Source organism: Cyrtonyx montezumae, unplaced genomic scaffold, assembly GCF_038088225.1.
Source record: "Cyrtonyx montezumae isolate F1298 unplaced genomic scaffold, pur_monq_1.0 scaffold_5, whole genome shotgun sequence".
NCBI lineage: Eukaryota > Metazoa > Chordata > Aves > Galliformes > Odontophoridae > Cyrtonyx > Cyrtonyx montezumae.
The window spans coordinates 22,034,351-22,060,134 of NW_027072056.1; the positions used below are offsets into that span (position 1 = coordinate 22,034,351).

General features: G+C 49.9%; 3 protein-coding genes across 5 annotated transcripts in view; all 3 read left to right on the forward strand.

Annotated features, from left to right (window-relative positions):
- Positions 1-434: 434 nt before the first annotated feature.
- Positions 435-9,984, forward strand: SLC33A1 (solute carrier family 33 member 1). Its single transcript, XM_065748601.1, has 6 exons — positions 435-1,200; positions 4,586-4,776; positions 5,422-5,606; positions 6,531-6,648; positions 7,360-7,575; positions 9,221-9,984. The coding sequence occupies exons 1-6, from the start codon at positions 438-440 to the stop codon at positions 9,386-9,388; spliced, it is 1,641 nt and encodes a 546-aa protein (XP_065604673.1). The 5' UTR covers positions 435-437; the 3' UTR covers positions 9,389-9,984.
- A 1,361-nt stretch (positions 9,985-11,345) lies between these two features.
- CUNH3orf33 (chromosome unknown C3orf33 homolog) lies at positions 11,346-14,008 on the forward strand. Its single transcript, XM_065747903.1, has 5 exons — positions 11,346-11,432; positions 11,518-11,577; positions 12,799-12,952; positions 13,463-13,623; positions 13,712-14,008. Exons 1-5 carry the CDS (start codon positions 11,352-11,354, stop codon positions 13,976-13,978), a joined length of 723 nt encoding a protein of 240 aa, XP_065603975.1. The 5' UTR covers positions 11,346-11,351; the 3' UTR covers positions 13,979-14,008.
- Positions 14,009-23,245: 9,237 nt separating this feature from the next.
- Positions 23,246-25,784, forward strand: part of PLCH1 (phospholipase C eta 1) — a 50,508-nt gene continuing 47,969 nt past the window's right edge. For all 3 annotated transcript variants that reach the window (XM_065747884.1, XM_065747886.1, XM_065747885.1), the window contains exon 1: positions 23,246-23,356. In XM_065747884.1, the coding sequence (XP_065603956.1) occupies positions 23,278-23,356 (79 nt within the window). In that variant the 5' untranslated portion in view covers positions 23,246-23,277. The remainder of the gene's footprint in view (positions 23,357-25,784) is intronic.

A 25,784-nucleotide genomic window follows, 5' to 3' on the forward strand; every position in this document is an offset into this window, starting at 1 on the left:
GGGTGGGCTCTGTGCAGCCTGAGCGGGCAGGGAGGCGGCAGGGCTGGGGCAGGAGGGGCTGCGAGGTCCTTTCCAACCCAGCCGTCCCACGGTTCCGTTATGGATCGTGGTGTACTGCACGCTTGTACTGAACGCACGCTGCTCCAAAAGTGACGCCTCATAGTTTCGCGTTGGGGCAGCCGCTGGGGATGAAGCTTCCCACTCATACTCCTTGAGGCTCCGCGGCCCGTGCCAGGCGGGGCCGCCGCCGGAAGAGGTGCTGCCGCGCACCAATGGGATTCGGCCACGCCTGCCGCCGCCGCCGCCGCGTGACCGGAAGAGGCGGGACGTGCTGGCGCGGCAGAGCGGGCGCGTGGCTCCTCCTCCTCCTCCGCGCCCGGTGGCGGTGCGGTGCTCGCTCCCGTTTGGGGCCGCCGCGCGTTACCCGGCCCGGGGCCATGTCGCCCGCCATCGCGGCTAAGGAGGGCGGCCGGCAGCGCCGGCCTGTTAGCCATCACCACTGCCTGGACGTGAGGAGCGAGGTGCCGCCCGCGCTGGCGCTCTGTGGAGATGGTCCGGCGGGCGGCGAGGCCGAGGGGTTGCTCCCGCCCGAGCCCGGGACACCGACGGCGCGGGGCCCGCGGGGATGCCGGGCGGAGCTGGGCAGCGTGCTGCTGCTGCTGGTGTTGTACGTGCTGCAGGGCATCCCGCTGGGGCTGGCGGGCAGCGTGCCCCTCATCCTGCAGAGCAAGAACGCCAGCTACACCGAGCAGGCCTTCTTCAGCTTCGTCTTTTGGCCTTTCAGCCTCAAGCTGCTCTGGGCCCCGCTGGTGGACGCCGTCTACCTGCGGCGCTTCGGCCGCCGCAAGTCATGGCTGGTGCCCACCCAGTACGTGCTGGGGCTCTTCATGATCTACTTGTCCACGCGGGTGGACGTGCTGCTGGGCGACGGGCAGGGCCGCGGCCCTGACGTGGTGTCCCTCACCGTGACTTTCTTCCTCTTCGAGTTCTTGGCGGCCACGCAGGACATCGCGGTGGACGGCTGGGCCCTCACTATGCTGTCCCGGGAGAACGTGGGCTACGCCTCCACCTGCAACTCTGTAGGACAGACGGCCGGCTACTTCCTGGGAAACGTGCTCTTCCTGGCCCTCGAGTCGGCCTCCTTCTGCAACAAGTACCTGCGCTTCCAGCCCCAGCCCCGAGGCATCGTCACCCTCTCAGGTACTGCCTGGGTACCAAAAGGGGAAAGGGAATGCTTCCTTCCTGAGCCCAGAGTACAGTGTGGCTCAGAGTAAGCCCCATGGAATGCAGGAAGCTGGCAGAGCTAGTGGCATGGAGGGCTGAGCAAGCTGGGCTTTTTCAGCCTGGAGAAGAGGAGGCTCTGTGGAGACCTCAATGCAGCCTTCCAGAACTTGATAGGACTTTATAAACAGGAGGGAGAGTAACTGTTTACACCGCAGGTAGTGATAGGGAGGGGGAATTGCTTTAAACTAAAAAGGGAGATCTCAGTCAGGTATTAAGGGGAAATTCTTTATTCGGAGTGGTGAGACCCTGGCACTGTTGCCCAGAGAGCTGGGGGTGCTTAGAACCAGACATAGTGGGGCCCTGAGCAGCCTGAGCTGAGGACGTGTCCCTTCCTGTGGCAGAGGTTGAGGCTGAGTGTGCTGTAGTATCCCTTCCAGCCCAACCATTCTGTAATTCTGTGACTGAGCTCCCAGGTTTCCTTGGTCTGAGTGAGGGAAATCTGCCTCGTCATTGAACTGGGCTGAGCTCAGCGCCTCGGAACCTTGGTTGCTTTAACTTCTTAGTGTAACAGCTATGGAATAGGTTACTGTTTAAAAAAGCCATAAAAGCTTTGTCTCTTTAAGGAGGCATTTTCAGGACATCTCCTGGAAGAGAAGGAAGAGGAAATTTAAAAAAATGAAAAAGTATCTTCTTCCAAAATGGTGTTGTTTGCAGGAATGGACATGAAATGAGTTTTGTCTTGACCATGTTTCCAGTCTGCAAAGAAAGGTCATCTTTAAGTTGATTCAGGGGATTTTATTTTTTTCTTTAATGAATTAAGTGGTATCTGATAATCCATCCTTATTGAATTGTTAGCGTGGAGATGTTTGCTTGTCCTGTTTCTTATCCATATGTCAGCAAGCACAGAGTGCTCCTCGAAGTGCCCCTGCTGGATCCTTGCCCTTGCTTCTCCTTGCTGTGCAGTTCAGTGGTGCTGGCGTCTCTTCCCTCTCACTGCAGCAGCAGACTGACGTCTTTCAGCGCTGATGCAACTTGGAAATCACTCGTGTGCTTACAGCTTGTGTTGTCTTTGCTTATCTTTGCCTTCCAGGGTCTGTTGTTACTGTCTTTTATTTTAGTTCTGCATTTATAAAGGTTTATTTAGAAGTGTGATGCCTAAAAAAAAAAAAAAGCTAAAATCAATGCACCTATACAACCTGTCTGACTTGTGTTGGAACATTAATCTGGGTGGAGTAAGGGAAGCAAATATCTCTGACACTGTAGTTGTAGGATATGTTTTTTGGGGGAGGAAAATTGACTTGAAGAAGTCTCTTTTCCTTTAACCATGTGACTGTGTGTCTCAGTTCACCATGTCCACGCTTGTCCACTAGCAACTGTAGCATCAGTACCCGAAGCCAGGGCTGAAATGGCAGGTGTGGCAGTGGTGCCAATGCTGGTTGTCTCAGGGCTGGAGGAGAGCTACAAGGCATTTCACCATGCAGGAAAGTGGCTGGTTTTCTGCCCGTTCAGCTCACTGAAAACTTCTGTTGTGCACTGAGTGCAGTTTGTTTCACAGCTGTGTGAATGCTTGCTGTAGGATAAAGGAAGAGGTGAAGTGCAGGAAGAAGGAGCCTCCCCAAGGCAGCCCGTGTCTATCTTGGCTGCTGACTGTGGGGTGTGCTTTCTCCTGGGAGATATGTAGCTGTGTTATTACTGAAGCTGTTGTGATGAAATGACTGTCCTATCCCACACCTCGTTGATATTTGTATAGCCTTCTCTATCCCTGCTTGAGTTTTGAAATTTGCTTTGCCCCAGCACAGAGTTTTATTTTCCTAGTGATACTGTGGAGGCAGAGACAAAGCAGGGGTGGGGACAGGTGGCACTGGTGGCACCAGAAATGATAGAATGTGCCTAATTTAAATTTTACAGTTTAAAAATAAAAAGAAAACAGCAAAAAAAAAAACAATATCTTTTTTGCCAGGACTCCTGTACGTGGCCTTCTGGCTAATCCAGCATTTGGCACCTGGCAGGGCTGACCTGATCAGGAATATTCATGTGCTGATGCTCAAAGCTGTTTCTGTTCCCGTCCTCACGCTGCAGTGGTATCACTTATTGCTGTTATTAGAGCACTGCTCCTGTGTGTTCTGACAGCAGCTGTGAGCAGCATGGCTCTGAGCACTGGTGTTTTACTCAGAAGATACATTCAGGGTATTGAAAAACAATAAAACAAACCCCAACAGCAGTAGAAGAGGGAGCAATCTGGCAGTATTGGCTATGAGGTCTTCTTCAGATACTTTTGAAAAGGGAAAAGTAAGTGATGTGGAAGGAGCAGGCATTAGTTTGAAATGCCAATTTTTATTTGAAATACAGGATGCCCGGGTACAGCGAGAGGAGGCTTTCTGTGTCTTCCTCCATGCTTGTGCTGCTTCTCTTCCTGCCAATGATGAGCAGCTAATGATTGATGAAACCTTTGCTCTTTCTGTGCACTTTTACCAGCTCTCACTTCTTCTGGAGTGGCTTCTGATCAGAAGGATGAAAGGTTAATTCTTCATACCCTCTGCACGTGACTGAGTTCTTTCTTGCCTCTGTCACAGAGGTGGAGGGTGGGACTATCTTATATCATCTTCTCACCAACTCAAGGCACCTGCCATAAGATACTGATGTGCTTCACTACTGCTGCCTGCAAATCCACTGTTTAACAACTACTGTATCTGCTTAATACAGAGTGCTTAGAAGATAACAAATACCAGATCCTCTTCAAACATCTCTTTGAGTGACTTGATGATGGTATAGGAGCTTTGATCAGAACATCCTTATGCCCACCTGGCTATGGATCTGTTGTTTTTGGATGGTAGATACTAAATGGAGTGTAGAATTGGGGTGAAAAATGGTTGCATGAATGAATTAGAATGAATGGTTGCATGAATGAATGGAGAGTGGTGGAACAACACTGATGGTATTTGCCATCCTTTCATGAAACCACTAAATGTGTTTTCCTCCTCCTTTGCTTGCTTCTGGTGTCTATGTGCAGCTCCTCAAAATGTTCCCTTTCCTGTTCTGTCCTCTGTCATGCTCACTGTGGTAATGCACAGACCTTGAGGGAAGTGCCCCAGATTGCTGCTCTGTTGGAGTCTGAAGCAAACTTGTGGTTATGGATAGAGCAGAGTAGAGCTGTGCCTGCTGCTGTCTGTAGCTGTGTGCTTGTGCTTCAGTTCTGTTGCTTGTTTTTATGTGGGTCAATGAGTAATGCCTTTGTTCAATTTTTTATTACCAGCTGTCCTTCATATTGTTGCAGAATAACCACATTTCTGCTATTTGGTGAATTGTTGATCGAGTGTTACAGAGCAGCTGCTGGGATAAACGTCTCTTTTCTTTATTCTAGATTTCCTGTTTTTCTGGGGAGCTGTCTTTTTAATTACCACTACACTTGTGGCCCTTTTGAAAAAGGAAAACAAAGAATTAACGGCAACAAAAGAAGAAACCAAAGGCATCACTGACACGTACAGGCTGCTCTTCTCAATCATCAAGATGCCAGCGGTTTTTACGTTCTGTCTCTTGGTTCTCACAGCAAAGGTAAGGAAGCATGTTTGTGAACTTTTAGATGCTGATGCTCTGAGAGGTTGCTGAGTCCCTCTGATGCAACTTGTAGCTCATGGCTGTTGTCAGTTCCGAATTCTGACTCAGAGTTTGGAAACACAACTGTTTTTATCAGTTTGCAGAGTAGGACTGCATGACAGAAGACGTTCCTCTTAACATTGAAGAGTTTACCCAGGTACTGAAGAGAAGCTTGGTTGCAGGCTTACATTGCAATAGTATATTTTCACATGTGCCCCTTTACAGTTAGTCTCTTTGTGTAGACTGCAGTTAAAAGGACAGAAAATGTTTATTTTAACTTAAATTGCATTCCTAGAATCTGCAGCTCTGTCCTGACTAGGTTTCCATGGCATCCTGTTGGCAGTTCTGGATACCAGCAGGCCTTTAAGGTACAGGCATGAATGCTGTTGCTGTGCTTAATGTTCCTGGTAGGGTGTTGGCATTGATGACAAGAATAGAGTGCAAGTGTAGAACGTGTTTCACAGCCAATTTGGAAATCAGTTCACTTTTGTTTCCAATTTGTACTCTGCCATATTTCTTTGTGTATTTGATACCAGGTAAACTGAATTTCTAGCCACACAGTGACTGCTTTCCCCAGTTTATTTTGTTTAACTTATGTTGCAGGTTGGATTTTCAGCAGCAGATGCTGTTACGGGACTCAAATTGGTGGAAGAGGGAGTACCTAAGGAGCATCTAGCTCTGCTGGCAGTTCCAATGGTTCCTTTACAGATAATACTGCCTCTGATTATCAGCAAATACACTGCAGGCCCCCAGCCACTGAACACATTTTACAAAGCTATGCCTTTTAGGTAAAAACACACAAACAAAACCTGATTTATTGAAACATAGTGATTTTGTGTATTCAGATCAAGTGTTCTAATTGCTTTGTAACTCCAACTTCCAGACAGAAGAAAGAACGTGTCAGACCTTTCATAGTAAGTTGACCTGTGTTGTGTGCTGTGAAGGTGGTTCATGTGGTGATGTGTGAGGGAGCACAGTGCACAGCGTTCTCACTATGTGTGTACAATAGCAGAGCAGTGCTTTCCTCCTCTTACTCACTGTCAGGAGTTCCCTGTTCATGGGTTGTTCTGACTAGATGTGGGACTTTATGCAGCACGTGTAATTTAGGGGTGATGTGAGAGAGGCTCAGTGCATTGGTGAGTCACTGGGAGCATCTGCTGGATGTGTGCTGTACTGAGATCAACAAGAATAAAAGGTGAATTAAGCAGCTGTAGACTGAGGAGATGCCGTGTGCATTCAGTGGCTTAGATGGGAGTTTGCCCATGGAATTCTGTAGGAATTACAGTTCTGGAGCAAGCCAAGGAATCCAGCAAGTTACTTAATGCTTTTACTCAGTAGATCGAGGCTTGGTCTGTAACATTACTTGATTATGCTGCAGTGCAATTGTGTATGCTTTATTTAAAAAGAAAAAAAATTGGTTGTACATTGTGTGTTGCTTCCTACAAAAAGAATTTCTGTCTGAGGGATGGGAGAGGAAGCCAGTGTAGGAGGTCTGGCAATGTCTTCGTGATAGGGAGGAAAGAATTGTTGAAGTTTAAAGTGTTTACAGTTTCAATGCCTGTTAAATATGTAATTATATCTACTTAGAACTATCTTTTATATCAACTATTTCTATTTTACTATTTTATATGCAGAAGTGTTTGGCAGTTGCTTTGTATCAAGGTACAGAAACATGGGCAGAATCATTTGAATTACCTTTCTTATTCCTGCAGGTTACTGCTCGGACTGGAATTTGCTTTTCTGGTATGGTGGACTCCTAGAGTAAGACACGAAGGAGGATTTCCTATCTACTACTATGCTGTAGTACTGCTGAGCTATGCTTTACATCAGGTAAGGTGGGAAGCAGAGGGGGACAGGAGTGTACTCTGTATCTAGAGGACTAGAAGTGCCACAAACAACTCTTGTTCACAGGGAGCAATCCATTGTGCTACAGAAGTTTAGTTTGGCAAATATCAGTTCTCCCCATTATGGATGTTCTGTTGGCCATCTTCTGCCAGATCACTTCCAGTTCACCACATCTGCTTTTGTTTCCTAGAGTTTTTCCCCAAAAGCAGAAGCTCAGAAGCTTGGTACAGTAGTAGCAACATTCTGACTGAGCTTTGTAAGCGTGGTGATGATCATCCCTGTTGTGCAGCTCCATAAAGCTTGGTGACTGTGCTGTTGATTTGAGGAAGCAGCATAAGAGATCTGATCCAAACGCCTGAAAAACAAATGTCTGATACAAACTGCTCTTTGGATCACAGCAAGCAGAACTTTTATTTTTATATGCTGTTTTATTTGGCCTTGTCATAACTTCAGTTTGATAACCTGAGTAATTCCAGTGCATGTGAGACTCGATGTGAACATAACAATGACTTAATAGTAGTAGAGAAACTGCAGGACTTAATTTTTGTCGTGCAACTGCAGTCTGTTGGGCTTATTTTGAATTAGTGTTGCTAACTTCAACTAGTGGCTTAGATCAGTGTTTATGTTAGGGCTTTCACTGTCAGTCTGTAACTGGGGAGACCTTACTATCCTGTGCGTTTTCGTCCCTTTCTGTAGATCTCGCTGTATAGCATGTACGTTGCAATAATGGCTTTCAATGCCAAAGTTAGTGACCCACTGATTGGAGGAACCTACATGACACTCCTGAACACCGTGTCAAACCTGGGAGGGAACTGGCCGTCCACTGTTGCACTATGGCTTGTTGATCCACTCACAGTCAAAGAGTGTACGGGAGCCCAGGGCCAGGCTTGTGGAAATGCACTCGAGGCAGAAGTAAGTTTGGAGGCTGTGAAGGTCTCTATTCAATTATTTCTTGGTACAATTACTTCTCTTGCTACTTTTTGTTCACCTTGGGAAACCTGTACGAAGCATTAAAAATTCCCACTAACTGAACTGATTTTCATAGCTGGTAAAATTCACTGTTTTTCTTTATCTGTGCGCTCTTTGTAGCTAATATCTTCACTAAAGATTTCCACTTGCAGAGTAGTTGTCCCTTTCTGTCTTAACTGGGGAGAAAAGCTGGCGGTGGATGGTGGAAGCACTAGTTAGTGCTGCATTCTGCAGTGTGTGGAGGCTGTAGCAGCTGAGTAAGCTGTGCTCAGCCTGGAGCTGTGAGTATGCTCTCTGTTTTTAGCAGGCTGTCTGTCCCTGGGTCGCTGCAGCTTCGTGGCAGGTTTTGTTCTGTCTTTCTGGAAGCTTCCTGGCTTCATACCTTGATGCCTTCTACCATGATGTTACTTTGCTGACTTTGATCTCTGCTTTCCATGTGGAGCTGAGCAGTGTGACTGGCTGCCTTCCCAGATCTGGGGAGCTCTGTGGGACAGAACAGAGGACATATTGTGCTGCTGTGCACGGATCAAACAACAGCACACACAGCTGCTTGGGAAGCTGGGTTTCAAATTCGCCTCCTCGTGAGCAAATGAAAAATTCTAATGTAACTGGAGGAGTGGACGTGTGAGTGTGTGTTGGAGGGGGGGGTATTGTCTGGGTTTTTTTCCCTTACTTGTAATTGGGATTTTAGTCTCAAATTCCTTTCTGTGTTTGCAGGACTCTGTGAGATGTGAAGGTCCTCTAAACACACAAAGTGTTCAAACAGGTCGTATTTGACTTGTAGAAGTGGAGCTGCAGTTCTGACCAGTTGAGGAGAAGCTGCTTCTGCTTAATGTGCCTTTCCAGCATGCACCTCAGCTTGACACTGACTGGGTCCCCCGTGCCCTGGTGTCTGTTGCACTCAAGTCCCTGCTCTTTCAGCTTGCTCCTCCAGTGTTTTTCTGCACCCTTCCACCTGGCAATGTTCCCCCACCCACCACTCCCTTCCTTCTCCTAATCTGATTCTGGCACATCTTGGAATCACACGCATGCTGGCAGAACCTCTGTTCAGAGGATTGCTTTATCTCGTGACTATAGCAGTACTGAAAAATAAACAATAGCAGAAACAATCAGGTACCAAACACCCAGCCCCTAAGTGAGGTTTCCTTCTTTCAGTTCTGTAATTATAAAACATCCCAGGCATGTTTTCCTCAGCCATACACCGCAGGCTGCTTGCTTTGTGCCATCCTGTGGGCTCCCTGTGTGAGGTGCAAGGCTCTAATTTCTAGAGAAGCAGTTTGGATAGGAAAAACCTTTCAATTTTTTATCTTTTCCCCATGAAAAATTCAGAATAATCGTTGCACCTCTTTGCTACAGTTAACTCCTCAGGCCAATGTGCCCCATCTCCCAAATGATTTATAACAAAGCTTTGTTGTTTCTCTCAAGCTTGAAAGCCTCTCACTATTTCCATAAGAAAAAAAGAGAAAGGTGTATTTAGTTAGGATCTTAATTGAGCTGTAGCTGTCCAGTGCCTACTGTCAGTGAGTCCTGTGTTTCTGTATCTGCCAGACAATACTTCATGCCCTCTACTTTTGCTTCTGCCTTTCAGCTCTGCACAAAAGCTGGCGGTTCCTGCGTCACCACCCTGGACGGTTACTACGTGGAATCTGTCATCTGTGTCATCCTGGGCTTTGGATGGTGGTTCCTGCTTGGGCCAAAGTTCAAAAAGCTGCAGGACGAAGGACAGTCTTCATGGAAGTGCAAGAGGACCAACTGATGCAGTGTGCATACCGATGGGCTCATGAGGTTGTTTTAGTTTCATTACAGAGGCATACCCCATAATCAATAAACAGGAATATAGGTATTTTTACATGCCAAGTTGCTGAAAAAATGCGTGGCTGAGACAGTGGGATGTGTGTATGTGATGGCACTTGCCTTCCCCACAAAAGGATTCAAGTTCAGAATGTAACGATGAGGAAATGGCCCCTGTGTACCACACAGATCCCCCCATGCTCTAGCTTCAGAGTCATGGCTTCCAATACAATTAACTTCCCAATTTTCCACGCTGTGACTGTGGAGCAGCTAATTGTGCCCCATTTATCTCAGCTGTTAGCTGAGTTCTTACGTTTCAGACAGATGCTCTGCAGGCAGAGGGGCTGGGGAGGTCTGCAGGTGGCGTTCTGATGTTCAGCTTAAGCACACTGTACTACAGAGTGCCTGCTGGGGACAGAAATGCAACGTGTCTTTGGGCTTTGATTCTTCTCTTCCTGGACTGTGACCACACCTCAGAGGATGAATGAATGTTTCAGAGATTCTTTTAAATGTATTTTCTGGCTTTTATAAGCTTTAACGATTTATAAGAAGAAATATTTTTATAAACAAAGTTACGTTGGTTTAATTTATTTTCCTCTGTTTCAAAGCATTTTGATTTCTTGATGGAAAAGCAGGACTTGGTAACGCACAGTGCTCCAAGCCCTCAGCCCTGGCAGTGCCAGCCTCACAGTGGAGGGGCTGGCACACAAAGCACAGCGTCGAAAGGAGAGGCTGGAGGCAGCAGTTGTGATGGGACGGACTGATGGCACTGGCTCTGCTGTTGCTAAAGCCTGAAGCTGTTCTAGATCGGGGAGCAGAGATGTCTCTCTTCTCAGCGAGGGCTAAGGAAGGAGGATGGGTGCATTTGGAAGTGCCTTGGTGATGGCACGCTCCTGCTCAGCTGGCATACAGCTTGCTCCTGTGGGAAGCAAACGTCGTGTGGCTGAGCTGCTGCACAGGTGGTACTGAGCCTTCAGAGTGGAGACTTCCTGGTGCATTAATGAAGGGTGACTTCTCTCTCGAGTGCCTTAGTGATGTACAGCACATCTACTGTAGTGCTGGGGACAGGGCACGCGTGTAGCAATGGATGTCTGTGGCACATTGTGAAAGAAATTAAAAGTACCTCTGAAAGGGATGTGGTTTTCTTTGCCATTCTCTATTTCTTGCCTCCTCAGTGCTGGAAGTGTTGCACCGTGTGCTTTATGCTCTGAGCTCCTGGGAGGGCATGGGCTGTGGTCCTCCAGGAGAACTAAAGTCGATGGCAACTGAGTGGAGGGGCATGGGGTGCACTCAGTGCCTGCACGGCACAAAGAAGGTGCCAGAAGAGGGCAGTGACCACGTGCTCCCTTGTGCCACCCTGTGGGGCTGGCTCTGGCACAAGCTGCACGTCCCAGCTCTGATCCACGCTCCATCCCGTTTCATTAAGCACACCAAGCAAAGTAAATCCAAACACAGCTTTTACTCCTCAAACCACATCTTCAGTTGCACCTCTGCATGGCACAGGAGGAATGCAAGAATACACTGGGGATTTGTAGCCGAGGGGTTGTGCTGTTCGGCCCCAGCCAGGTGAGCACTGCTGGGGCAGGGATGCGTGGGGCACTCGTGCTGTCAGCGGGCTGCTTGCTTGCTTACGGCTGGGAGGGCTTTTTCCATCTCTGACTTGGAGAGGAAACTTCTGCTCCGCGGGGATTCATTTCACGTCTTACAGCCGCCGTTTGCTTTGCGGTTTCGTTGCGCTGTGACCCGCTATTAATGACGGTGCGTTGGGAACGGCTTCACGACGGCTCAGTTGCTCTCCAAAACCAAACTCCGGCTCGGGAGTAACGGGGGCGAAACTGAACCCGTCCTCCTCCGCCTTCCGGGCGCTGCCGGCGACGGACGCGGGGCGGGGCGTGTCCGGGGGGCGGGGCGTGTCCGGGGGCGGGGCCATGGCGGAGCGGCGCGGAGCAGCGGCGGAGGGGCTGAGCCGCTTTTCCGAGTGGGCGGACGCGCATCTCAACCTCGTGCGGGTAAACGGCGCTGGGATCGCTGCTGCTGTCGGCGCGGCCCCGCGCGGATGAACGTCTTATTGATCCCCCATTTCCCCCAACGCAGAGTCTCAGCGGCGGCGTGGCGGTGGCCGGGCTGCTGCTGCTGGCCCGGAGCGTGCGCCTGGTGAGTGCGGCGGGGCGGGGCCGCGGAGCGCCGGACCCCCCCACCCCCTCCCCACCGCCCCCCCCCGCCCGCAGCGCTCCCGGCGGAAGGGCGCCCTCTGGCGGCGCCGCGGCCCCGGTGCCGTTGTCCCCGCGCGTCCCCTTCGGGCGCAGCCGCTGCTCGCCGTGCTGTTCCCCACATCCCCCCGGCTGTGTTGTTTTTTTAGCTCGTAACCTCGTTTTCCCCCCTCTCCAGCTCCGTCTCCCCGCGGTCTATTGCGCGTGCTCCAGGCAGCGGATTCCCTCGTGGTTGTGGCTCAATTAAAGCTGACGTAGAGCTGACTCCCCCCTCCTTTTTCCACGCCTCTATGAGCACGATGACTTTTCTAACCGTCCTCGGCATAAAACCGCCTCTCTCCCCACCCTGCCTGACTTGACCGCGTTGTTTTTTCTTTTTTTTTTTAAGCCACATTTGAACCGTTTCTGCTCTTCAGACTACAGGGCTGCGAGGTTTTAACCGTCTGCATCACCACTGAGAGGGCGGCCCTGCAGGACCGGCTCCGTGCCTCCCATTAACGGCGTGTGTCAGTCCTCTGCAAAGGGTTTCCTGCACTGGGAGCTCTGCAGGTCCCATTGATCCTCACCTCTGAGCTCCGTGCTGTCCCGGTGCCTCTTCTCCCTCCGTCCCTTTGCAGAGCAGTGCCTTTGTTCCCGCGCTGCAGCTGTTGAGCTTTGTTTCCCTATGTGATCGTATAACTCTCCTTTGAATCCTGTTAGGGACGGATGTAGTATCGAATTCAGCCATCTTGTGATCTTTTCAAGGGTGCACACCTGCTTTTGTCCCTCTCCTGTTTACTTCCTTATCAAAGGCGGTGTTGTTCCCTCTGTCCCCTGCTCTGCCTTTGTTTTTGCTGTGTCTGTTCTTCACTCGTGCCTTCAAACACTTCTTGGCTTCCTCCCACCCCGTTCCAGCACCACTCCTCACCCCTCTTTTCATGATGAATCAAGCTGACTTCAACACATGCTGCTCAAGCCCATCCATTTCTGTTTTTCTCTAAGCCTTGCTTTCGTGCCCGTGCCCTGCAAAATGGGGAGCACTGCTGGCCATGCAAGGTGCTGTGTTCCTGTAGCTCCCTGCAGTCTAACAAGCAGCTCGTGCTGTTTAATAGCACGTCTGTGGAAGTTGGATTTGTAACTGCTCTGCGTTTTAATTTTTAACTTAGCTTGTTCTTTCTGCTGATAGACAAAAAAGTTTACAAATGCTTTGGATATACCCGTGGGGTTTGTAGAAAAGAACGTGAAACTGCGAGGAAAAGTGCATCACGTCACCGAGAAAGGTCTGGAAGTTGAACACATTCCCATTAGAGTTCCCTTCATCACCTCCATACAGAGAAAATGTAAGTTAAAACTATGTGGAGAGGAGTGAAACATTCATAGAGCAGCACTGCCCAGCAGGCAGGCACACACGTTGTGCCATGCAAAGATGTACTTGGAGAGAGATTCAGTACTGCTCTTGGGAGCAGGTGGGCACAAATCAATGGGGTGTGGGGTGCTGTGTTGTGCAGAGAGCAGGGCTGAGTGGGACACAGGTGAACCTACAGCCATCTCTGCCCGTTGGTCTTCCCACACTGTACAGGTGGGAAACTGAAGAACGGAGAGGAACGAGGAGAGTTTGGTAATGGCAGCAGCATCACTGCACTTCTGGCTGCAAAACTCAAGCACCTGGGCAATTCCTTTGTTTGCATGGCTCCTCTCCTCCCAGGGAAAAAAAAAAAAGGCCTAAGATGTATTTATTTATTGTTAAGCCTGTGGGAATAGACTCATTTACAACAGCTGAGGGTGTGTGCAAAGCCTGATGCCCAACCTGCCTGCTGTGTTCAGTGAAGGAGTGCTCTGTGTGTACCCAGGGCAGGCCGAGGGGCTCTTGCTGGTGAGGCTGGCTGGTGTGGAGCTGGCACCCCAGGGCACGGAGTGGCTCCGCAGAGAGCTGAAACCCTCACAGGTGATCTGGTTCCAACTCCTGGGGAGGGAGCACTTGGCTCTTGAGTGCCTCGTTTTACTAAACAAGGTAAATGTGGTGGGAAGAACGGCTTAAATTTGTGCTGCGGGGTTTGGATGCTGTAAGGGAACGTGGTATTCCCTGTGCTGTTTTGTAGGGCCGATTTTCCAGCGTATGCTTAAATGAAGAGGTCCTGAGAGAAGGGCTCGGAAGGACGGTGGGCATTGAAGGGCTGCAGCACGACTCCCACTTGTTCTGGAAGCTGCACAGAAGACTCCTACGAGCAGAGCTGAAAGCCGTGAAGAAAAAGAAGGGGATATGGAAAGAAGAAAGCTTCTCTGAAAGGATCAGGGGTCACATAAGCAGCAGTAAACTCATGCAAACATTGGGACGTCCTGTGAGCTGGTTGAGGAGCAAGATTTAAGGATGGGGTGGGGAGGCTGGACCGGAGCGAGGCAGCAATCTGTGTCTGGTCTGGGGACCAGAGTACGCTCCGAACTTGTTTTGTGCTTGGAAAAAGTGTGCGTTAGGTCTTATTTCTCTGAATAAAGACTGAACGCTTCTGCTGTGTGTTGCCATCTCCCACTTGACACGCCTTTTTTTTTCCTTTAGGCAGTCGGACCCCAGAGGGTCTTTGTGGTCAGTGCTCTTCAGAAGGGAAAAACGGGTGGGGGAGAGGCGTCCACGGGGTCGGGAGCGGCCACGGCCGCTCCCGGCCCCGTGGACGCCTCTCCCCCGCATCACTTTGATCCCGGAGTCGGCTCTGCCCTCTCGGGGGAGGGTCGGAGCCGGCACACAATGGAGCAGGTTGAATGGGATTGGGCTCGGGGCCGTGGCAACACCGGGGATGGATCTCCAGGCGGAGCTGCGCTGCGGGTCCGAAGGGCGCTCCGCTCCGGGTCCGAGGATGCTCCGGGTTTGCCCTGAGCTCCGGAGGGAGGATCGGAACGAGCCGGGCGACGGCGCCGTGCGTTTGAACCGGTGAGCGAGCAGGTTGCGGGGAGCACACGGCCACGAGCGACCCGAGGGGGCGGCGGTCACGGGAGGGATCCCCGGGAGGAGCCACGAGAGGAGGTGCGGGTGGAGGAAGGGTAACTTGGGTCCCGTGCTTTAGGGCGCGTTGTTGGGACGGCTCGCAGTGAGCCAGGTCCCGGCGGAGCAGTGCCGTCCGTTGGGGTCATCCCCGGAGCTTCGGTTGCGGCGGAGCGAAAAAGCGAAGCGTTCTTGAGGTCCGCGTTGGGAGAGAGCTCTGCGGCCGCGTCCGACGGAGCGGTCGTGGGCCCTTTGTTTAAGGCTCCTCGGTTTTACCCGTGGCCGAGAGCTGCGGAGTGGGGGCAGTGCCGGAACGCTGATGCGAAAAGCGTTAAGCGCTGCCGCTCTGGAACACGCCTCCAACCAGAAGGTTTTGTTTTCTAAACTGGTGCGTCCGTCGTCTTAGAAAGGGGGGTGGGCTCAGAGAAAAGAGCGTCGTCCGCTGCTCAAACGACGCGATTGGGGAGGGCGGTGGGGCTGGGGCTGCAGGTGCTTTCCCCCACCCATCCCCGCGGCGTTGGTGGAGGGGCACAGCTCAGGGATGGATGCGCCGTGCTCTGATGGCTCTGAGCAGCGCCCGCGGAGGGAAACAGCCCGCAAAGCGAACGGCTCACGCACTATCGCAGCTCCAACTTTTGGATGTGTTATTTGGAGCACCGTCAAGGAGTAACCGTGGCACAGTAAAGCGGCTTTCCAACGGCAGAGTGGAGATGAGTGCTGTGTGCAGGGTGTAGCTGCCCCTTATTCCCACGAGGGGTTGGTTCAGTCCGTGTTTGTGTTGGTGCTACAAAGTGATTTCTTCTCCGTGTAAGGAAGGCTTTCCTCCACTGAGATCTGAATGAGGGTTCTTTCTGTGCTCCTCAGGACTCAGTTCAAACCAATAATGCAGACAGCAGAGCCAGGGCTGCAGCTACGCAGGAGCTTTCTTTTCCCCCCTCGTTTTTATTGTGCTCAAGGAAGTCTGGAAGCTAAAAGGAAAAATGAGTGAATTGTGCGGTGTGTTGGCAGCACTGCTGCAGAGATGCTGTATTCCTGGGGTGGTTTTCCTGCCTGAGCCTTCAGAGGTCAGGTGCTGCACAGCGTTGCCCTGTAGGATTCCACAGAAACTTCTTAGTGTTCCAAGTTCCCTTGAATGCATTGAGAGGAAGGTGCTCCAGAAGCACGGTTGTGACGGTGTTTCCTTCTTGGTGTGCTCAGGTGCAGAGCATATTCTGAGCACTGATCCTGACCACTGGACTGGAAGAGCAGGAAAGCTGCCAACCAGCAGGGCACCGTTCCCTGGGGCTGAGCAGTGCTCAGGATTAACTGCCGTGTGCCACGGGGTCAGAGCTGTGCCTGGGATCCGTGTCTGTGCTTCCTGGGCCACGAGCAGGCGGTGCTTCCACGGCAGTGCTGCTGAGGTTGGCTGCTGCTGGTGCAGACCGACCAAATTGCCAGGAAGCGTGTGCACTTCTTTGTTTGCTCTGGAAAGCTGCTCTCTCTCTCTGTACCAAAGGTGGTTTCCTCGTTCCAGTCTCCACAGAGGACATTACAGAACTCCAGAGCTTGCCCTCTGCTTTCCCGAGATACGCAGCCTTTGTAACCTGGTGTTACAGAAGCTCCATTTTGTTATGCCTGCAGGATGGGGGATGTGAATGCATCCGAGAGATGGGAGGGAGATTTGGGGCATCAGAAGGAAATTGCCACCACTGCAAACAGCCACGAGCAGAGCCTCCTCCAGAGACAGCGGAAGCGTGGAGAAGAGGTGGGCAGAGGCACTGAGAGCATTTTGGGGGCAGACACCTGTTGCAGTGCTGGGAAAAGCTGAGGACAAAACGCTGAGGGTGCAGCGTGTGCTCTGCTGGGGGTGTAAGGCCACGGCTGAGCATTGCAGCACTGCTCCAGTTGTGTTTGGCCACGTGTGTTAACACAGCATGTGGTTCCTGGCAATAGGTGTCTGTATGAGTCTCTTCAACCTCCAGTAGCTGAAGATAGAGGCCAGCTGCCCCGTGAAGGAGCCCGTGCACTGTGACAGGTTTGATTGATTGGAATTGGCACAGAGTTCATTGCCCACGCACATCAGGCGTTGGGTGGAGGTTTTGCTGACTGTCTGTGCAGCTTCGGAGCAGCATTGCTGAGCTTGTGGCAGCATACTTCCTGCGTGCTGGTCTTAGTTCCAGCAGTGGCAGCAAATTTGGCAGTGTCCCTGTAGGCAGAGATGGAAGAACATTTGCATTTGCCTGCTTCATCACCTGATAAACGCAGAAGCTCTTGTGCAGGTGGCAGCCCTCATCCTTGCTCCTTTTGGGTCTGCATCTCCATAGGTGAGTAGCCCAGTACCATGCAAGATGCAGATAATCTCTGCCCATGGCAGTGTTGGCACAAGCCCTTTGCAGGCATCTTATTTTTATCTTTCTATTGCATCAAATAGATTACTCTGCACCCTGGCATGGCAATAGGCAGAGCTTCGTACGTTGTAGTAACAGCCAGGGCAGCAGTTGGAATGCAGCGTTTCCCATTTCAAATAATACCTCTTGCTGTGTTAAATCTCTGTGAACATCGATTCCTTTTGCTTGCCTTCAGGCAGAGGTGCAGCTCCACGGCTGAAAGCAGAGCTGGGTGCAGACAGCAGTGTGCTCTGCTGGCACCTGGGCAGCAGCACCCCCACACTGAGCACTGGGAGCTTGTCTCAGCCTCGTGTGGTGCTGCCATTCATTGGACTCCTTGGGAATGGATCTCCGTCCAGCACTGAGGGCAAAGCTGGCTGTTTCCCATGTGTCAGTTTGTACCTGGAGAACTGAGGCACGAGCAAGGTGTGTGTGGGATCCTGTGAGCTGCTGCCTGAGACCAATCCTTTCCCCACACTTCGGGGCTGTTGGCATTGCCATGGGTGGCTCTTCAGGCTGCCAGCCCTGGGTGCACTGTGCGTTCCTCTGCCTGCTCCCAAAGGGTGCAGGGAGCTGGCAAAAACAGCTGGAAGGTGTGCAGAGCTCTGAAAGCTGTGTAAGGGAAACAGCCCTACGCACTCACTCGTGTTTATCAGCTCCATGCCTGGTAGGATGAGTGATGCTGAGCGTGGGATGTGCGAGGTAGGTGTCCTTTGGAGCAGCGCCTGCAGAGCGATGGAGGCCTCAGCGTGCTGCTCTCCTGGAAACAATTCCTCCACAGGAGGAAAACAAATTCCACTTTGGCTGCTTGAGGAATGGGGAGCAAATGCTAATTCCCTTTCAGGGTCTGTTGCCATGGGGAGTCGGTTCAAATCCTTTCTAATGCCGTCCTCAGCGGCAAGTTGTGCTGACACATGCTTTTCATGACTCCCCAGAAAGAGCAGAGGAATGACTTGAAACAAAAGCTCCACCAGAATTAATGGCCAAGGAAGGTTAAGGCTTGCTGTTTGCTAGTGTGGGCTGGGCAGATAAGGAAGCTGTGCATTGCAGAGCCCAGTGCAGCCTGGCTGGCCTCCGGCCACCGTTGCTTGCTCTTGCAGGGCAACTTGTGCTGTGCAGGAGCTCTGCAAAGGGCACAGTTCATGGAGCAAACTGTGGGCATCAGACCTGTAGCTTCAATCAGGTTGTGTGCTGCTGGGCTCTGACTGCACCTGGATCCTCCAGGAACTGTTCTGGGGGAATGCAATAAGAAGAGGATCAGATATTGAATCAGATACTCTCTTACCAATTATCTTTTTTTCACGGACAGCAAATGCTTGCTGTTGGAAAGGGAGTGTTTGGAGGATATTCTTTAAGCTTTCTGTTTATACTACAAGTTGCTTTAAATTCTAGGAAGCACTTATGTATACCATGGGTAGTTGAAAAAGGAAAAAGGCACAGTGAGGTAGGTGAGAATTCTTTTTGTTATGATAGCAATGCCAATTTTGTAAGCAGGAATGCAGCAGCACTGTGGATTTTTTACCTGATGCTTTTAGCATGCCTTGCCTGTTCTGCACATGCTGTGGACCTGTGATATTAGTAACATTTCTGCAAGCTATTTTGAATGAATGTAGATATTTGATGCTGATTGCAGTGGAGATTTGCACAGATGATGTGTGGAACCCTTAAAGCCTGTGTTTGTATGGCAGTTAAGTCTCAATCTGCCTGAATTCAGATCAGCTTAAACGCTTAGCAATATTTGGGTGACTGCTGGTGTCTTAGTGAACTGAAAAGCCCAGGGTAGGCGGGTACCCTATGAAATGCTGTCATATTGGGGTTTTGTACTCTTTTTGGGTTCCATTTTCAGGTCCATTGTTGGCTAAGCTTTTCATCTGTTGGCTACTTTGTTTTGGAGATACTGCTTAAGTACAGCCTATGTTGTACAGCATCTGTCTGCAAGCTTGAAGGTTATTCCACTGGAAGAGCTGCTGTTTCTTTCTAAATAAAGTGATAAACGTGGGCTAGGAAGAGTAGCTACTTCTCTCCTGTCTCACTACAAAACCTTCCTTGCTGGTAGTTGCACCAGGTGACCCTCGAAGGACTCTTCTAACTCAAATGGCTCTGCAGTTTCCATGACTCTGTGCTGATGGCTGGTGATAAGCTGATGTGCGAGGAAAGCTGCAGGCTATTGGAGCCTGTTCCAGGGGAAGAAAGTTGGCAAAAGCATGAGTTTTCCTGGTTGCATGTTGTGATGCAAGCTAAACTCTAGATGATTTCGTTCCCTCTGCTCATATTCAAAATAGGAACGCAGCAAAGGGCTGAGCTGTTGAACTAGAGCAGGTAAGCTGGAATGAGTGCCCTGTCTTCTCTGCTTGCTGCTGCAATGAGTGTGCCACACTGCCAAGTACAAGTGGTGCCTTTAGAAATGCTGCGGGGCTTGGTGTAGAATGAGTTTGTTGTTCTGCTCCTGAGACAGTTGAGGAAATCTCTGGCTTATGCTCAAGCTTAAGGTAAAGCAGTTAACCTCTCTGTTCTAGCAGTCCATGTGGACCTGTAAGGCTAACTTTGAGTGCCTTGGTGTCCTCTGAGGAAAGTTCAGGGTATTGCATCCACTCTGATGCGCTGATTTTTCCAGTTTGCAGTACCTGGAAGCTAACTGGGTGCATGTGATGAGAGTCAGCAGGGATTTGGGGTGCAATCATGGCTGCCAGATGGAGAACCAATGTGTGTGTGTGTGTGTGTGCTGCTGGCTGCCAGGCAGAGCAGCCTCCTGCCCTCCCACACACATGGCAGGAGCTGCCTGCTCTTTGGCCACATCTGGAGCTCATGCAGAATTACTTCCAGCAACGTGCTTGGTGTGGCCTTTGTTTGATTCTGCATTTCACTTCCCATTTCTAATCTGCTTTTTTCTTCTCTCTGTTACTCTTTTACTTTATGCCTCTTGTAGCTTCCAGAATCCCTGAGCTATTTTTTGTCATAAAATTTATCGCTAATATTTGAAACAAGTGCAGGTTTCAAAAATCTGTAGCTTCTGTGTACTGTTTTCTGGACTTCCTTTCTTTGCTGAAGATAGAATTGCCAGTCACATGTGGGTTTCTATATTTTAACTTTGCACAGCTTCTTATAAAACATTTATTCTTCCCATACACCATTTTGTGCAAGAGAAAGGAATCCCTTTTTTATAAATGATCCTTTCAAAGTGTGCTGGCAGGGCAGGTAGTGCAACGTGAGCTTGGAAGCTGGAGCTGTGGCTTTGGCAGTGGGGGTTCTGGTGGGCAGTGCTCATTGCCATTAGCAGGAACCATTTGTGCCAGCAGATTGACTTGATGTTATCTGTCACGAACAGGAAGGGGCGAAGGCAGGTGAGACAGGATGAGATTCACAGACTCTCCACCCTGTATATTGCTGGCTTAATTACCAGCTAATCTGTCTGGGTGTTCTCCTGGGAGCTGCACACAGGACTCAAAGGAGTTCCTGGGTGCTAAATGGACGTGTGTGGCAACAGGGCTTGGGGGATGCTGCCTTCGTGGTCTGTTATAGCCCAGAGCAGCCTCTGCTTCCAGAAGTATCTTGTACACCTGGCTCTAGGAACTGTAGAATCCGTTTCATAGAACACTGTCAGAAAGCTTTCCTTGGGAGGAGTTCCCCCACTATCACAATAAAACAAAAAGTCACATTTGTTCTTCTCATCCACACGTATCAACACAGACCTTCAGCGTGCATGTGTACGTGTGCATGCACTAACCTTAACTTAGTGCTTTTCTATCAAACTTGTGCAAAATCAGTTTACTTTCAGCAGTAACTCCCAGGATCTCAGCTCTGGGACTCTGCCTCTGTCCCCAGCTGCTGGCAGAACCTTTGTTGCACGCAGCAGCGGTGCGGGGCGACCCGCTGTGCTCTGAACAAGGGTGCATTGTGTGAGCTGAGTGGGAGGGGAGGGGGCTGCAGGGCTCCCATCAGAGCTGCTGTGTGTGGATCTATGGCAGTAATTCCCCCAGAGTCCCCTGTGACATGAGTTCCGAGGGGGGGCTGAGCGAGGCATGCGGTCCCTCTTTATTCTGTGTAAATTCCAGCTGATTTGGACTTTGGTAGTTAAAACATGGTGATGCTCTTCCTGCTGCCTGAAGGAAATACCTGGCAGTTGGCTGCGTAGCAGCGATCACATTATTTCTGTGCTTTCAAAGTAACCATCAGCTTGTGCCTTACTAATTAACTCTAGAAGGGTGACCTTTGTTGTGCCAAGTTACAACAAAAGCTCATGGCCCGTGATGGCTAAAGTCAAAGAAATGCACAAGTCTGGCAGAGGTGTAATGGGTATTACTGCACAGTGGTCCCAGTTCCAGTAAAAGAGGCATTCAGTTGGAACAGTGTATGGTCCATACACAAAAGAGTGGCTGTAATGGAGACAGATAAGCTTGGAAGGGGTGGGAGGGAGATGAGATGCGAGAGGCAGGCTGGGGCTGGGGCTAGCATGGCTGCTGGGCCGTGGGCAGACAGCAGAGGGGGGACCTGGTGAAGGATGCATCTGAACTGCAGGCTGAGGAATCCACGGTTGGTTTTCATACAGAGGAAATATGAAATGCTCATTTGTCGGGTTGTAACCATGGCTGTGCAGTAAGCCCTGCTAGGTGGGATGGAGCTCTGTGAGGTCCAGCTAACAGAACAAAAAGCTGACTGAATGGGAGCTGGGTGAGTTGCTCGGACACACGCAGCCTCGTCTCAAGTTAGAGCCGCCAGCTTATTAATGAGTTAACTTACGCTGTTTTGGCCTCTGAAAGTAATTGTTCTGATTGTTGCCATTGTCCCGTGTTGTGGCAGTGGAACCACAGAGTGGTGGAAGCTTTCCCAGGGCCCAAAGGGGGATTGTTTCCCTCCTCATTGTTAGTGCTTGGCTTCAGCTGCTCGTGCTCCCTCGCTTGGCTGGGCTTTGCTTTGCGTTGGCATGGTGTGTTGGTGTGTTTTAACTGCCTGATGAGTGCTGCTGGCTGGGTCTGGGGAACGCTGGAGCTCAGGGGGCTCATGGCCACAAACACTGCTGTTTGCTCCAGGGGTTCTGGTGGGAGCATCTGCAACCAGCTACCTGCAAGTGTTCCCACATCTTTGTTTCTGCTGGAAGCACACCCATCCCATGGTGGTGTTGGGACCCTCAGCCTTGTTGGGCTGGGGAGAGGCTGGGCCATAGTGGACCCACGTGGGAAGGGGTTGGTGCCTGGCCACCCCGTCCCCCAGGGGTTCTCTGCTTCCTGTGATGGGGGTAAAGCAGAGACATGGTGTATGGGAACTGCCAAATCACGGCCTGAACCACTGATTGGTCACCTGAGGTGAGCACCAAGTCAGCCATGGGGCCACAGGTGGAGGTGATACACCTGTGTGATTGGAAGTGGTGGAGCCTGGCTCCACCTCTCCCAAAACCCTATTTAAGGGCTGACCACCACCAGGAAAGGATCTCTTCTTGGAGATCCCTCCTATGTGGAGTCTACTGCAAGCCTTTGTCATCTTTAAGGTGAGCCATCTTCCTTTTTGTATTATTTGTGTACCATCTATATGTAGACCTATTCAAATATACCATCATCTATACTATTTTTTTGATTATCATCTTTGAGATTACTCATGTTACACATGGGAAGCAAGGAGATGGTAAAGCAGAATGATGGTTCATCAGCTGCTTCAGCACGATGTGGAACTGATAAGTGAGACTCTGAGCTGAGAACATCTCTTTGCTGCATAAAGCTGGGGTCCTGGGGCTGAAGGATGTACATTTCACATGGCTGATGTTGACCACACCTCCTCAGAAGTGCTGCCCAAGCTGCTCTCCCTGGAAGAGTCCATCTCCAGCTCCATGGGCCAACATCCCCGTGTTTTGCTTCCTTTGATTCGCTTTATTTATTTATTTGTTCAGAAGTTTAGCTGGGGACAGCATACATTGTTTTGTGGTGCTGCCTGATGCGTTAGCAGCTGTTAAATGTGGGGCAGCATCATTAAATAGATCGGATCGATCCTCTCTCGTGGCCTGCAGGGCTGTGGGGCTGGCTTTAGCAGCAGGCTGCTCTGGGGCTTGGCAGCACTTCGCTGGTGGGAGCTGCCCTGCAGGGTCTGCATGGTTGCAGGAGCTCTGTCTGCATCTGTCCTTTCCTGTGTGTCCCTGGAGGTGAGCTGCTGTGTTTGGAGGATGAAGGGCTGCATTTGCTGTAGTAGTTAAGGGTAATTAACAGTTTGGCATAAAAGGCTTTGATAAGTTCCTATAGTTCCAGCAGTTGTGTGTTTCTCGTAAATGAACTCTTTTAATTACTCATACTGTTTCTCTTTCTAGGGTGGCTGTCTTTGATGGTGAGCAGAAGGTCTCAGGATGAGTTACTGGAGTTTGGATAAGAAAAGCTGTCTGCAGTACTGCCGACACTTCTTGGCGGACAACGGCGTGTTTCACGGTAAGCAGCAAGCTGTATGGTTGGCTTCTTTTTCCTGCTGTACCCAGTGCAACTGAAGCTCAGCTGTGGGGTGCAGGGCTGATGCTGCACAGCCTGGCAGCTGAGGTTCCACTGGACAGCACTGTGCAGGGGATGGGTGTGGGTCCCCAGGTATTAGCATCTTGCTTCTCACACCTACAGGAGAAACTGAAACAGCTAAAAGGGATGACAGGCTTCTAAGGATTAGCTTGTCATCAGTGTGCTTTTTGGAGCCTTCTGATCCTGTGGCTTCTGGCAAAGGGCAGTGGTAAAACAGGAGGGATGAGTATCTTTACTGGCTTCTTGTACAGAATGATCTTGACTATACCACTGGGAAATTAGGAAAGAAAATCTCATGTGAACTCTGTGTGGGAGAAGTACTATCTGTTAGCAGGGTAGGTACCGTTATTCAACCCCTTGTGACTTGCTGACAGTGGAGCATTTGGCTGTGTGTGTCTAGCTCTAATGTCTATTAATTTTAATTTCAGTAGTTTTTATGACTTCTAAAAAAATTGCTATTATATTTTCTTTTTCTGACATTGGAACCATGGCTCTTCAGGGAGCAAGTATGCAGAAATGTTGATTAGCTTATTTTTCTACATTTATGCGTGCTAATATTCTGTAATTGTTAAATGGAAGACAGGATGTGTTTAGCAAATAGCTGATTTTGTCTTTGTAGTTCTGAAAGTGGCTTTTCATACTTATGCCAATTATCTTTTCCTCTTCTCTCAGAAATACAAACCTTTTGTTTAAATTGCATTTCCATAATTGTAATTATCTCAGTGTTTCTAATTTTATCGTCTGGCCTTTCCACCTCTTCCTTCTCAGACTTTGATGTCAATAGGGACTTGACCACAGCTGGTTGGATGTCGTGTTCATTCAGTCTTGCTCATATTATCTCAATTGTACTCTTTCATTCAGAGCAATGGACTAGTGCAGTTGTATTGGGCTTGCTTGGAAGGTTCACATTTCTGCTTCGTGATTATAATCTGTAACTGAGTCTTTAATTTGGAAGAGTGTTGCACCTCATCTGTGAAGTAGGCATACAAATATCCCACTACATTTACTGTTTTTCTGCAAAGCTTGGGATCATCTTTCTCCATAGAAACTTGAGGACTGGAAGCGTCTACAGAGGCACCCAGTACAAAAGCTTGCTGCTCATCCACGTTTGTCACCACGTTCCCTTCATGCCCATCAGGGACTTGCATTGCTTTGAGGATGTAAATATGTGATGTGAAAGATGTGAGGTGTTTCAGCACAGGAAACTTGTGGGCTGCCCAAATGAGAAGGCCAGAGCTCTGTGTTTATTGAAGTAGTTTGCAGTGCCATGTATATAACCTGTTATAGCACACAGAGCCTGTAAGGAAGTGTTGGGATATCTCATGTGGAAGATGAGCACTGAACCTGTCAGCTCTGGTGTGGGAGGCTGTTGGCTGTAAGCAAAGATGTGGTGGGGGATGAAGTGTGAGATGTGGCAGATAGCAGGATGGCCCCTTGCTTATGTCGTGCATTATCTGGAAACCCAGAGACAAGTGCACCTTTGAATCTTGCAGAGTAAGAAAGTGTAAGTGCTCTTAGATGAAGGCATTAGCACTACAAGGCCCAGCCTAATGCTGTTCTGATCAGTAGTTTTTAAGCAAGCAGAGCTCAGGGACACGCAGAGAAAATGCTTGCAGACATGCCCAGGAGAGGAGACAAGACTCACCTGGTTTGCTCAGCATAGAAAATTGAAGATTGAGTGGGTTCATGGCTGACTATGAGGGGTAAACCTGGGGAAGAAGCAGCTTATTGGAACTGGTAGGAAAAGTTCAAATTGAAACGTGGTAGACTGCAAGGTGTGAGGTTAACACAATGAATAATACCAAATGATATCATAGCCAAGATACTTTATTGATGGTGCAGTTAGATTATTGTGATGGAAAAGAGACAATCAAAATAAAGGGGGAAACGCTCACCTGTATCCTAGGCTCATGATAGGAAACTCCAAAGGAGTGATCTCTAACAAGAGATCCTAATCTGGTGGTGTTCATCCCATAATCTGGGAGAGGTGGAGCCAGACTCCACCCCTTCTGCTCACACAGGTACATTGCCTTCACCTGTGCTCCTGCAGCTGACTCAGTGCTCACCCCAGGTGATCCATCAGTGGTTCAGGCCGTGATTCAACAGTTCCCATACAGAGACTATACTGAAAATTGTCCATAAGTGTACAAATAGATGTGGGGAAAAACTAACCTCCTTTGAGGTGGAGGCCAGGAAGTTTTGGTAATTGTTAGAAGCGCCCTGTCTGTGCCACTGCTCTGAAGCTGCCCGTGTGGTTAGCAGCAGCAAGCAATATTCTGGCAAGTGTAAAGATGGACTGGAGGAGTGCTGGAGTGGTCCCACATCGGTTCCTGTGCAGCAAATGCTAACA

Bases quoted from the DNA above. Each gene is read 5' to 3' on its own strand.
- SLC33A1 (XM_065748601.1), top strand. From the start codon at position 438: ATGTCGCCCGCCATCGCGGCTAAGGAGGGCGGCCGGCAGCGCCGGCCT. The intron at 1,201-4,585 runs GTACTGCCTGGG...TCTTTATTCTAG, and splicing joins AGGCATCGTCACCCTCTCAG to ATTTCCTGTTTTTCTGGGGA. The intron at 7,576-9,220 runs GTAAGTTTGGAG...TCTGCCTTTCAG, and splicing joins GAAATGCACTCGAGGCAGAA to CTCTGCACAAAAGCTGGCGG.
- CUNH3orf33 (XM_065747903.1), top strand. From the start codon at position 11,352: ATGGCGGAGCGGCGCGGAGCAGCGGCGGAGGGGCTGAGCCGCTTTTCC. The intron at 11,433-11,517 runs GTAAACGGCGCT...CCCCCAACGCAG, and splicing joins CGCATCTCAACCTCGTGCGG to AGTCTCAGCGGCGGCGTGGC. The intron at 12,953-13,462 runs GTAAGTTAAAAC...GTGTGTACCCAG, and splicing joins CACCTCCATACAGAGAAAAT to GGCAGGCCGAGGGGCTCTTG.